Raw genomic sequence first — 13,990 nt, 5'->3', positions numbered from 1 at the left:
TTAAGCCATTTAAAAGAGATAAACCATTTATTCACTGTGTTTAAATAAGACAGATAAGCACATAATTGACTTTGGAAATATCCCGATCAAAAGTGATTTAGCATCACAAATTTAACCTTTTACATATATAAATTTTTTTTTTTAGGGCCACAGGTGTGGCATATGTAAGTTCCCAGGCTAGGAGTAGAATTGGAGCTACAGCTGCTGGCTTACACCACAGCCAAAGCACCACAACCACAGCAATGCCAGATCTCTGCCACGTCTGCAATGTACACCACAGTTTGAGCCAACCCGGGATCCTTAACCCACTGAGCGAGGCCAGGGATTGAACCCACATCCTCATGGATACTAGTCAGGTTCATTTCCGCTCAGCCACAACAGGAACTCCTACATGTCTAAACTCTAACTGCAAAATTCTACTCAAAAGCTTCTTAATGTGCAAAGGAATCTCTCAAATTCATAGCAATTTTTCCACTATACACTGTCAAAATGTATTTTCAAATTAACTGAAATTTCAGTGCAGTGGCCTAAGACATCAACAGTTCCTTAACAGTGAAAACGGCTTGGTCTCCATAATTGCTACATGTTTTTATATCTGCAAAAGAAACACAAACATGTGCCATGGAGATCTCTTTTCATTTGAATTTTCTCCTTATATTTGGAAGGCAGTAAAAAGCAAAAAACATCTGTTCCTTCCTGCAGAGCTGACAACCCTCATTCTACGGTCTAAAAATAAAAGATGTTCATGGAAGCTTATAGATATAACTATCACCTGCTTCAAAGGCAGCTGGCAATTAATTGATCCAAAGACATGTAAATTAAGGCCAGAAAACAATTTCCCTAAGGACAATGCTAGTGCTCTCCGGGGCTCTAGTAATTTCCAAGACACCCATAAAATAGTAGAGAATGGTAAAGAACCAAATGTGAAGCCAGATGACAAGAAAACAGACAACAGCTGAGGAACAGAGGCCTGTGTCAATCTGGATTCATTCTACCACCATAGGAAAGCTTCCACGAGAGCTGCCTAAAGAAAACCTGCTTCACTCTGACCAGCAATCACCTGCATCCAGCCCACAGAAGGCCAGATGTTCAACAATTAAAGGAATTCACATTATTAATAACAGAAACCGGAAAACCACCTAGGCGAAAGAATGAAATTCTGTATTTTTTAAAGTTTTTACTATTATAGCGTTGAACATCCAAAAATTAATAATAAACAAGAACATTCAGACTTGAATCAGTAGACTCAGCTATTTCTGTGGTTTGGCCTTTGAATGAATCACAGTGTTACTTTGAAAAAGTTTGATCTCTTTATTACCTCCATTCGCTCACCAGTTGCAAGATAAGGTTAAACCCACAAATTTTTTTTAAAAAAGTGAGTGGATAAGAAAAATTTATAGAAAAAAACTACACAAATATCCCCTGGTCACTAACCAACTGTATCCAAGCATCAAATATAAAGTAGCTGAAGAGTTCCCTTCATAGCACAGCGAAAACAAATCAGACTAGGAACAATGAGGTTTCAAGTTCACCCTGGCCTCACTTAGTAGGGTTAAGGATCCAGCGTTGCCGTGAGCTGAGGTGCAGGTGCAGACATGGCTCAGGTCTGATGTGGCTGTGGCTGTGGTTGTGGCATAGGCCAGCAGCTGTAGCTCTGATTGGACCCCTAGCCTGTGAACCTCCATATACCATGGGTACAGCTCTAAAAAGAAAAAAAAAAAAAATATATATATATAGTAGGTGATATACATATTAAAGCAATTAACTCTGCAAAGGAAAAAAGTTCTGCTTAGGATAGTCAACAAAACCCCAGGAATCCTTAAGAGACCCAAATTTCAAATTTGTAAATACTTAGCAAATTAAAATGAAATGTGGGAATTCCCATCATGGTTCAGCAGTAACAAACCCAACAAGTATCCATGAAGACAGGGGTTCAATCCCTGGCCTTGTTCAGTCAGTTAAGGATCTGGCATCCCTGTGGCTGTGGTGTAGGCCAGGAGATGCAGCTCCATTTAGACCCCTAGCCTAGTAACCTCCGTATGCCACAGGGTGTGGCCCTTAAACAGGCAAAAAAAAAAAAAAAAAAAAAAAAGGGAAAAGTAAGGAATTCTAGTTCCAGGAATACCTTTTTTTTTTTTTCCCCCTTAAGGAAAACAAAACTTCAACCTATTTAAGGCCCTATGATCTGCAGGACTCTAATCAATCTTCCTCTGAATTCCTCTCTCCTCGTCCCTTGCCAAGGAGGTAAGTCACTCCACACTTCCTGCCCCCAGAGTACCGTATTGTCTATCTCTACATGTTCCTGTACACCTAGTCAGTGAGACTTGGAAAGGCAGAAGCATGATTTAAGGATCTTTACATCGCCTAGCATCTAACATACTGCCTGGCACAATATGGCCGCCCAGCACAAATTACATAAAAATACTAGTTAAGTGAAGGAAACTAATATATCTCCAAACTCTAACGGTGTTCGGAAGAACAATCGTTAATATTAATGAATGTCTTAATTATAGTGACATCTTCATTATTAGAAAAATAATATATAAAATGAGTGTTACCTAGATAAGGAAAAAATACTCAATTTCTTACCAATGTTAAATTCATGAAAATCAACTAAAGAGCTTTCCAATTGTCTTCCTTCAAAATCAGGTTTTTGGGGTTTTTATGTTTGGTTTTATTGTCTGTTTTTATAATTTATCTAATGGATATTAGACTATAAACATTCCTTTTAATTTGTAAAGAGGGAGAGCAAGTATGTAAAATGAACAGAAGAGGTCACTCTTAAGAATCTATAAATGTAAAATATAAGATAGCCCATAGATTAAAATTAAAATGTGGTCAACACAAGTACCAAATATCAACAGCATTTAGCTAAGAAGCAGATAAACTCATTGAGAAATATCATTGTTTTCTAGATAACCTATTGATTAGAATAATAGAATTTTAAGCTTTTCAAGTTACATTTGAAATTTTTAATAATTCAAATACTCACAACCTACCATACATGTGTAAATCCTCATTTCCCCCTGCTCCTTAAATTCTGATACTCAGTATTTCATATAATTGAGAAGCTGTTAAACATGAAACAAGCTGACACTCTACCAGTGGGCACTTAAGCAAGTCCAGGACTAAAACAAGGATAAACTCATCACACTACCTGACATTTACCACAGTGCCTGGCCCAGTCCACAACAGACGCTAAGGAAGGTACCAGTAACATGGAGTGTGCTTTTGGCCTGCTCACCATCACTAACTCCAAGCCACACCCTGTTTTGACAGAGCCATGAAACCAAATGCAAGTGATCCTTAATATTCTTTATCATTGTGTATTAGTTTCTAAAGGCAGGTATTAGATTTGGTGCATCAGCAAACAGGAGTGACCACTTAAGTTCATTAAAGACTGCACCCAGATCGCTGAGGGAGAAACTACAAATCACATGCGTGCACAGCAGCATGTCTATCAGAGCAGCCCTAGAATAGATGATTTGTCAGAGGACCGTGAACAATCTTGTTATTTTTAATGCTGTGGGATGAGGAGGGAAAGAGAACGATGGCTTTGCAAAGTGTGCCAAGAAGGAGTTGATCTGCCTGGTATGACTCTGGACATAAAGCACGGATATTTTGGAGAAGTGGACAGCCTTTCTTGAGATGACACACAGGAAAGCAATGGCTAAGCTCTTCCCTTTAAGGCCCTGCATTTAAATAGAAATTCCTTTGACTGGCAAGCGCCCTGGGCCCTGGAAGCCCGGCGCTCACCTGCGAACACATCCTGGAGGCCGCCAGCCCCTCGCTGCGGCAGGTGAGCTGAGCCCCCGACACCCGGCGCGCGGCCCAGCTCGGCTGTCCAGTCAGCCGAGCGGCTGCGGCCCGCGCGGGGCTTCCTGGCCCGGGCGGCCGCGGGGGCCGTGACGGCTCCTGAATCCCGGCCCAGGGAGGACTCCGGCCGTCTCTGGACCCTTGGGCTGTGGCTGGGGGACGCAGACGGTGAGGGTCCGGGCGAACTGAGCTGCCGGGTGGTGGTCCTGACGTAGCAGGGGGCGAGAAGCGGACGAGACCGGAGACAGCGTGGGCTGCGCGCCGGACTGCCGGGCAGGGAGGCGGCCGTGGGGGCGCCGGGCCTCGGCGCGCCCTCCTCGCGCGGTACCCCGGGCCTCTGCAGGGCCTCTCTCTCCGCCAGGTCGCACTCCGCCCCCGGAGAGCCTCGGGGGGCGTCCTCGAAAGCATCCTCCTCGCCTTCCTCGTCAGTGTCCCCTGCCCCTCGCAGAGGGACTCCGGCCGAGGGCTCCCCAGGAGCAGACTCAGGAGACGGAAGGGCGGCGGACGCAGACAACAAGTCTGGGGCCGGGGGCTGGTCGGGACGCGCGGACGGCGTCTGCTCGGCGCTGGGGCCCGGCAGGGGTCGTTCCAGGCCCAGCAGGGCCCCGAACTGGTAAGGGGCGGAAGGGGGCGACGCTGCGGGTGACTCGGGGCTCTGGGGCTGCTGCTGCAGCTGCTGAAGGCGAATTGCCTGCTGTATATCTGAGAGCAAATCCTCCTGCTCCGTAGCCGAGTGAAAGCTGTAAAGGTCTGTGTCCGAGCCTGAACTGGTCCTTTGTCCATCCTGCGCCCCTGCCGCAGTCTCCGAATTCTCGGCGACCGCCGGGCCCCCGGCCTCAGCCGACCCGGGCCCCCGGGGACGTGTCACCTCGAAAGGGTCGGCACACTCGGTGTCTGACAGGCCTGTGTCGTCGGCTGAGAGGCTTAGGTCCGGGGTTTTGGTGACCAAGGAGTGGGCGCTGTCCAGCTCCCCAGCCTGCAGGGCCTGGGGCTCCAGCACATCCTCACGTGAGCCACCGGCACCTCTACCCTTAGTCAGGGTCTTCCTGATCCGCAGGTTGGAAAAGACCGAGGCCCTGGGGTCCGACTTGCTCTTCTTCCTGCCAGGCTCTCCGCCGCCGCCCCCCTTGCCGTGCCTGCCCGGCGCCTTCTTGCCCCCGCCCCCCTTCTTTGTGCCCTCCGCATCGCGGGGCCCGGCAGCGTCCTCGCCGCCGCCGCCTCCGCCTCCGTGCAGGGCATCGCCTGCGCTCCTCTTCGGCTTCGCGTCCTGGTTCCCCATGCTGCTGCTGACGCTGCTGCTGCCACCGCCGCCCCGGCAGGTGTTCAAGCCATGCCGGCCTTCAGCCCCGCCGCTCTAGGCTCCCGGCAAGCCAGACCGCGGGCGATCGGCCGAGAGGAAGGAGGCCGAAAACGCACCTGCCGCGCTTCACACAACGCGCCGTCGCTGCGCCCGCCCGCGCCGGGCCCGACACGCTCACGCAGCGCCGCCAATGGACGCGCGGAACACGCAGGGCCCCGCCCCCGCCCGGGCCCTGGGCCCCGCCTCTGGGCCGTTGAAGGGAGAGCGCCCCTCTGTCTGCGGGCTTTAATCTCGGCCATAGCAGTCGAATGCCAAAGAGCTTGGCAGCTGGAAGATGTACACCGAAAAAAAAGAAAAATTTTAAAGAGGAAAAGGGAAGCCAAATTCCAGTTTAGAGGTGCGATAATATCAAGGCCACATACACTACCCTCTCCAATCTGCCTGCAGAAGCATGGCTTTTTAATAAATACTGGTTGAATGGATTGTTCTGTTGTTCTGTGATTGATAATCTTAAACATTGTTAATGTGCTTGATGTACGGTTTAGGAAAGTTACTACACGTAGTGCTTGTTTTATGTTGGTGCAGACTTTGTATCTCCATAAGAGAACATTAATTGTCATTTCAAAATTTAATTTTTCAGACTCTTTTTTGACAAAATGGCCCGGGGGGGCGGGGGCCGGGAATCAGAAATTACTAAGATTAGACGATTAAAATGCTAATCTGTAAATTTCTGTGTGTCTACCGTATAAACTAAACAGCATTTATATTCAAAAAGGGTACATATACTTTAACTCCCATGAGGTCAAACTCATCCATATTAAACATGTGCCTATTGTTGCCACCTACAAAAAAGAAAAAGACAAAAAGAAATACCCTTGGCACCAACACACACAAAAAAATCACATTATGCACCTAAACCACTCCTTTCCCAAGCAAACCCTTTGAGACAAACTTTGTCTTTGCCTTTGTTATAAAAGTTTGCAACAGTTCACTGCCTAGGGGAGCAAAACTTGCCACCCCAAATTGTCTCTTTGGCATGTGGATTAGTTTAGACTAATTATTTTTTAAGAAACAGAAGATTAGGGAAGTCTTTTTTTAACTCCCACATAGCTGCCTAAAGAATTCAGATAACAGAGCTGAATAGACTATCTGCAGAGATTGCTGCTGGGTGTGATCAGGAAACTCAGCAGGCCTAGAGATCAGAGTCCACCCTGCCCCTTTCTCTGCAGGCCCAGCAAAGATTGCTTTACCAGTGACTTTTCTGTCTCCACGTGAATTGTCTTCCTCTTCGAAGTTCCAAACCACTACCCACAATATTCTCCATTGTCTTTAGCTGAAGATGGTACTTAAAATGGGGGCTTTTGCCATTTTGCAAATTACTCAGTTTTCCTGAGTCTCTCACATGCTAAAACTTTTGATTTTCTCCTGTTAATCTGTCTCTTAATCTTTAGACCAGCCAGGAGAACCTGGAAAGGTAGAGAAAAATATCTTCCTCTCTGATAACTGAAAAAGAGTTTCTTAACATTCTGCATAATATTAGTATAAAAATTTCCTCATTGCAAATCTTGCCACTTTTAATTACTTAGGAAATTGAATTACCTATTTTAAATACCTATATTTAAAAGATATTTTTAAACATCATTGGCATCTAAAGAAGCTCCAAGCAGTAAATTAAAATAAGATGAAAATGGAATTAATCAATAATGTTACAAATATTTGTTAGAAGTTGTTAATCATTTTGAAAATATGAAATACCTAGCTAACATGCTAGTGTTTTTAAAGGAAGCCCAAAGGAGGAGAAAGTACTACATATTACATGATGTTTTTTGTTTGTTTGTTTATTTGTTTGTTTTTGCTTTTGGGGCCACATTTGTGGCATATGGAAGTTCCCAGGCTAAGAGTCAAATCAGAGCTACTGCTGCCAGCCTATACCACAGCCACAGCAACACAGGACCAGAGCTGCGTCCGCAGACTACACCACAGCTCACGGCAATGCCGGATCCTTAACCCATTGAGTGAGGCCAGGGATCAAACCTGCAACCTCATGGATACTAGCCAGATTCATTTCCACTATGCCACAACGGGAACTCCCTACATGATGCATTTTAAATGAAGCAAGCAAATATTCCTTTGCATATTTTAAATTAATATTTGAAACCTCCCTCCTTTACCCATTTTATCAAAAAAATTTTTTATAAATTTTTATTTTATTTTTTATTAAAGTTTGTGCACACAGATCAGAAGAATTTTTGGACTCATATCAGGGTGAAAAGAATAAAGAGTTTATTGAGGATGGCGAGGTGGACAGAAAGTCGAGTTTATTGAGATAAGAGATGCTGCAGATGTAGCCAGTCAACTTCCTGACAATCAGGGAGAGCATAACCAGGGCCAACGAGTGTGTGGTCATGTCTGTTTTTATAACCTAGGGAGAAGAGAGGTCTTGAGATACACCTGCTGACTTGCTGATTTGCTGTGGAAAGAGGGTTCTTACAACAAACTTGCTGGTTGGTTTGAGGCATATAAGGTCTCTACAGGGGTGGGGTGAGGAGTGGGCCACGTACTTTTCCTAGAAGAGGGTAGGAAGGAGTAGGCCAGGTTGCTGAATTTGGGGAAAGAGGCATTTGGGGGAATGAAACAGGGCGGGGTGATAATAAGGGTCTGGTAATTCTTGTCTTGGCCGGAGGCTTTGAGTTCAATCTCCTTGAAGGGGCCTTGAAGCCCAACAAAGTATAGTTGATTTACAATACTGTCCCAATTTCTGTTGTACAGCAATATGACTCAGTCATATATATGTCATATATATATACATATATATAATTCCTTTTTAATATTATTTTCATCATGGTCTATCCCAGGAGGAAAAAAAAAACCTTATTTTTAAGGTCCTATAATTCTTGGATGTAAAAGCATCATATAACAATAATTACTAACCGGGATGGAAATCCTATAAAACTGGATTGTGATGATCATTTTACAACTACGAATATAGTAAATTCATTGAGTAATAATAAAAAAAAACAATAACTACTAACCTTTTTCTAATTATTTTCTTTAAAATAGATGGTAACTTAAGGGCAGGTGACTAGTTATCCTCAGGTGGCCCTTTTGAGTAAATAGTTCTGAGAAATCAACTTTAGTAATTTTGCCAGGATAATATCCCAGTCTGTGGGCAATTCCATAGTACTTGGAAAGCTTTTGATTCAGGTTGTTCATAAGACTGCTCTATTCCAGAATCCAGGCTCCTCCAAGTGAGCACAGTTTGCCTAAGGCTAGAAGAATTTTCTGTATCTTTGAGGGCTGAGGAACTATGGATCTTTATTTTTGCTTTCTTTTTAACAAGACGTCTTTGCCTCTGAACTATTTGCTTCCTTTTTTTTTTTTCCTGCAATGCATTCTACAAGTTCTGAAGATCAAAGAAGAAAAGGAGAGAGGAAGGCAAAGAGAGAAGAAGAAAGAGAGGGGAAACAGAGAAGACTTCTGGTTTTTTTCACATCCTTTGAATATGAAAAAACAGATGACAGTTGTGTAACAGGTCACAGATGGCAAAGCTCTATTACATACAAAGGCTTATTTAAAACTCACAGGTGTACTTGGTAGGGAGATAGGTACTTTCAATCCAATTTAATTAATAAATGAGCTCAGACTAAGAGATTTTTTTCCAAAGTCACATAGCAGCAAATGCTGTACTTGAGTCTGTAACTGAGCAGGACACTCTGAGGTCTCCCTAGAGTGGACCACCCCCCACCTCATGGCCTCCACCTGCCTTTTTATCTGTAGAAAAAACTTTTAAAAGAACCAATTTAATCATAGAAGTTACAAAAAAATACCAAGAAAAAAAGAAAACAATAATAATTCAGACATTCAACAAAATCAAGGACCTTCAGTTTTTCAAACACTATAGAAAATATTCTGAGCCATGTCCTTTGAGCTATGTTGCAGGTGCCGAAGCCCCACTGGGTGGAAGAAGTCAACTGTATGCTGCCGACAAGCACTCAGACCCCAGACTGATTGGAACCAAAAGGTCAATGATGCTGATTCCAAGTTACCTCACTACCCATCAATCAGGAAAATGTCCACAAATTGATCACATCCTGCTCCTCAAACACTATAAGACTCCTCACTACCCCCTCCAAGGGGGGCACAGTCCTTGAGGCACTAGCCTGCTGTGTCCCCTCTTTGCCTGGCAATGAAATGCCTTATATGGGACCTCAAGGCTTCTCCAAAGAGATAAAACTCAAAAAGCCTCTGGCTGACCTAAAACTTGCCAGACCCTTATCATCCCACCTGTCTCACTGTAATTGTTACAATGTTTCTAAGGACCTCCCCACCCCACCAACTTGGCCTACTCCTTCCTGCCCCCTTCTAGAAAAGGTATGTAGCCCACTCCTTACCCCACCCCTATAGGGGCAACAGATGCCCCCAACCAATCAGCAAGCATATCCAAAGACCTCGTCCTTCCCCAACCAACCAGCAAGTGTATCAGAAGACCCTATTCTTCCCCAACCAATCGGCAGGTCAAGAGGTGTATGGCAAGACCACTCCTCGCACTCCTTCGTCTTTGGGCTATAAAAACAGACATGACCATGTGCTCAGAGTCAGCTCTCCCTGATTATCAGGAAGTCAGTCCACTGTATTAACAGTGTCTCTTGCCTCAATAAATTTGTCTTTTCTACACCTTGCTTTAAATTCAGAAAATTTTTTTCCACCTATGTGCAGAGACCACAATACTAAACATAATGAATAGGACACTACCCCAACCCCAACCTGAGTGATCCAGCCCAAAATGTCAATAATGCTGTGGTGGAGACGCCTGTCTTATATTATGATCCCTCTCACAGAGCTGATGGTGATCAGGACACTGTGGAACACTTATGGGTACAAAAGCCTTTCCATGTCCTCATTTCTTGTTTATAGGGAAAATGCTTCAGCCTTCTAGGCCCTCCCTGAGTTCCAAAGAACAGATTCAAGCAGTTCTTAGGACCACAAAGGCATAGGACTCCCCATTCCTCCTGAAGGGATGTAGATAACTGTCTGACACACAACTTTGAGTACTTCCACAGAAGCTAAAACTCCCACAGATGCAGACTGGTGACTACATGCTACAGGCACATGGACCCCAGACTGGTTGAAACCACAGGCTGATGACTGAAATTCCTGGACCATAACCCTGTTACCTGCCCACCAACAAGAGGAGGGTCACACACCCTGCAAACCTTCCTCCAAATTGTGCCTACAAAAACTCTCCCCCTGAAACCATTGGGGAGTTCCTTGTTCAGCCCTTCTGTAAAATTTTCTCTGCTCCAGACTTCCACATTTCTGTCTGTTGGCCTCACTGTGCAAGGGGCACACAAACTTAGGTTGGACAAAAATAGTAAATGTTTACTGAATGAGTAAAAAAATGAAAATTCTTTCAAAATTATATTTTATTCTTTTTTTGGGGGTGGGCATATACCTGAGCAGTGACAATGGCAGAGCCTTAACCTGCTGAGCCACTAGGGAACGCCAAGATTTGCTTTGATTTGATTTTTTATTATAGTTGATTTGCAATGTTCTCCCAGTTTCTGCTGTACAGCAAAGTGACCTAGTTATTGTGTGTGTGTGTGTGTGTGTGTGTGTGTATACATACACATTCTTCTTCTCATGTATTACCCCCACCAGATTTTAAACACTGTGTCTGTATCACCAAATACCTTGAATTAACTCTCCTTGGAGATATTTCTACACAAAACACTTCCATGAAACTATACATCTGTATAACTATTCCAATTCTCCACACAACTGATAACATTATAAAAAGCCCTTTCTGTTATCAGAAATTTTCTGGTAACCAGGACAGAATTCTCAGAGCTGTATGTAGTTTTCAGTTTTAACCACAATCTTTCATTTTATCACTGATGCAGCATTTGGAAATAAAACGTTTACAAAGCAGAACAAGTCAAATAATACTTCCCCAAGCAATACAGAATGCACTACAAATTTGTTTTTATATTAGGAAAGAGTTAAGGGAGCTCCCTGGTGGTCTAGTGGTTAGGACTCAGCACTTTCACCACTTCAGCCTGTCCTGGGAACTGAAGTACACTTCAAGCTGATGCTGTGGCAGGGGAGGAAAAAAAAAGGAAGGAAAAAAAATTTGAGGCAAAGAGATGCTGCAAATGGAACTTAAACTTTCTTCTTAGACTCCTAGGCACGTTTTAGTTTTCAATACATATTAAGCCAAAAGGTTTTGGATTGTTTGTGTAAGGGAGCAAAATTTGCCACCCCCAAATGTCCCTTTATATTATTATTTTGTGCTGAAAACAATTACGGCCCAAAAGACTCAGGAAGAGTCTTTGACCTTCCGAAGAATAAAATAATTAAATAAGGAGTTCCTGTTGTGGCTCAGCAGGTCAAGAACCTGACTAGTAGCCATGAGGATGTGTGTTCAATCCCTAGCCTTGCTCAGTGGGTTAAGATTCCAGGGTTACCTCGAGCTGCTGTGGCTATGGCTCTGGCCAGCAGTTGCAGCTCCCATTTGACCCCTAGCCTAGGGACTTCCATATGCTCAAGAGAGGCCCTAAATAATAATAATAATAAGGTGAGGAATTCAGCCTTTTTGGTGAATTATTCAGTTTTCCTGTGTCTTTCCTATGTATACATGTTGTCAAATTTTTGTTTGATTTTCTTCTGTTAATCTGTCTCACGTCAACTTAATTTTTAGACTATCCAGAAGAACCTAGACAGGTAGAGAAAAATGTCTTCATCACTGACAGCAACTGAGAAACAAAGGAAGAAATGAAATAATTTATTTTGCTCTTTTGTCACAAGAAATCTCCTATAAAGCCAAAGAGTTCTAGCATTGAACTCTTCAATACTCTGTGTCAATGAAGATGGGCTTTCTACCTGAAAGGGATCATCAGGGACTCTTAGGTAAGTCATTAAAAACCATTCAGAATTAACAATAGAAAGCCCACTCTGATTGCCTCGGCCCATAATGTACCTTGTTCAGGGGCAAGAAGTGACAAAAAGCATTCTAAAGACAGAGCCTGAAAGAAATTAAAGTTGAGGAAGCCTTAGCCTTAGAGTAGCATTCTTCAGTAGAAACAAAATGAGAGCCTTAGCAGTAATTTTAAATTTTCTGCTAGACACATTAAAAAGGTAAAAAGAAAAAGAAAATTAATTTTAATGACATATTTATTTAATCCAAAATATCCAAAATAGTTCAAGAAAACAAATCACTAAAAATTATGAGGGAGATATTTTACATTCTTTTCTTTTTTCATACTATATCTTTAAGATCTGGCATCATTTACAATTTGAGACAAACCATTCAGGGAAGTTGATTGCAAATTTCAGTTATTAAGCACAGACTAGGGACTGAACTTGAGGCCTTATATCCAACTCTATGGATCATTTTTATCTAGGAAAATGTGCTTACCCCTCTGCATTATTTTCTTTTACAACACATGCCTACCCCAGTAACACCATGAAGAAATAATGAGCAAATTGCTTAATAATTCCCAGCACGAAATGTCTTTAGAGAGTATGTCCAGATACTTGGCTTTTCAAATTTTGTTGATTTATAGTTTAATTCCATTGTAGTTGGAGAACATACTCTTTATATTTCTATCCTTTTTATGAGTTTTATGGCCCAGATATGCCCAATCCTTGAGAATGTTCCATGTATGATTAAATATATATCCTTTAATATCTTAGATTCTGTTTTGGAAACTCTTACCTGGACTATAAATATTGCAGCTAAGTAACCACTTACCTCTATTTCTATCTCTGTTCCCGTGAAATCCAGCCTAATTCTCTAGCACAAACCACGTGTGTCTAATAGACATTGCTTTTTCTTTCTGGGCCAAAAAATAAACATGATTGCCTTTTGGGTAAATCCATCATGGGATTCTGTAGTGACATTCCAGAAGTAGCTTTCTAAGAACTGTTCATGCTGTGAACCAAGGGAGGTAAAATATTGCCTTTGTATGTAGTATGCTTATTCCATAACCTGAACATTTTCACTGCTCAGTATTTTGATGTCTGATGGGTAGTGCTAATTAATGCTTGACTACATATTTTATCTAGTGGAAGTTCAAAATTTTAGAATCTAAAGGAGGATCCAACCTGGACCCCAAGACTGCCAGGAGCAAAAAGACCTCATGCTGTGATTCCACAATGGAGGCATTTTGTTTCCTATGAGAGAGTGACATTGGGTGAGGAAAAGCACTTTGAAGTCAAAGTTGACTTTTGCAATTTCCACTGCGTGAGGTTTTCATAATCAAGTTTGTGAGTTAAAAAGTTTGTGGAGATTTATACTTTGTTAGGTTTGCTGAGGGAGGAACACGCAAGGCCTAGTTAGTAAAGCAAAAAAGATTTATTAAGGAATCAGAGGGGCACAGGCTAAACTCAAGACAGCACCAGCCCTGACTGTGAGGAGGTGCTAGGCTTATAAGGGATCTGTGGTGGGAATTTGTGGCTGGATGGAGTTCATGGCAGAAACTTGTGGCAGGAACAAAGAAGGAGGAGGGGAAGACCAAGGGAAGGGTAGGTGGGGATAGGTAGGTGGTCTGGTCCCATGACAGAGGGCAGTTAATCCTCATAGGTGGTTAATCTATGCTTCACATTCCAGGAAAGGGTGTAGGTCTGGTGCTGGCTGTACTCATGTCCCCAGCATGTCTCCAAGGTCAACAGCCACATTCGAGGGGTGAGGTTCTGTCTCCATTCTCCTGGGAAACTATCACACTTGCCATCTTCTTAGTAAAATTGCCTTGGTTTCTGCTCAAAGATTCATTGATTCTATGCAGCATGCAGATATCCCAGGCCAGGGATCAAACCCACATAGCAGTGACAGATCCATAGCTGCTAGGCTACCAGGGAACACCTCTCTGCTTTTGC

At 43.2% G+C, this 13,990-nt stretch overlaps 1 protein-coding gene across 5 annotated transcripts in view; it reads right to left on the bottom strand.

The window, feature by feature from the left end:
• The window catches only part of FMN2 (formin 2), a 305,517-nt gene extending 300,255 nt beyond the window's left edge, over positions 1-5,262 (bottom strand). For 3 of the 5 annotated variants that reach the window (XR_014827783.1, XM_021081836.2, XM_084996811.1), the window contains exon 1: positions 3,757-5,262. Coding sequence is in view for 2 of the 5 variants with exons in the window: in XM_021081836.2 (XP_020937495.2) it covers positions 3,757-5,095 (1,339 nt within the window). In the remaining 3 variants the exon portion in view is untranslated. The remainder of the gene's footprint in view (positions 1-3,756) is intronic. The other 2 variants (XM_084996812.1, XM_084996813.1) reach the window with 2 other exon arrangements.
• Between the last annotated feature and the right edge of the window lie 8,728 nt (positions 5,263-13,990).

Source organism: Sus scrofa, chromosome 14 (genome assembly GCF_054392235.1).
Source record: "Sus scrofa isolate SSC_HxYL_T2T_F1_AM1 chromosome 14, Sscrofa_HxYL_maternal_Yorkshire_Landrace_v2.0, whole genome shotgun sequence".
NCBI classification, from domain to species: domain Eukaryota; kingdom Metazoa; phylum Chordata; class Mammalia; order Artiodactyla; family Suidae; genus Sus; species Sus scrofa.
This window is presented reverse-complemented; position numbering and strand designations above follow the sequence as displayed.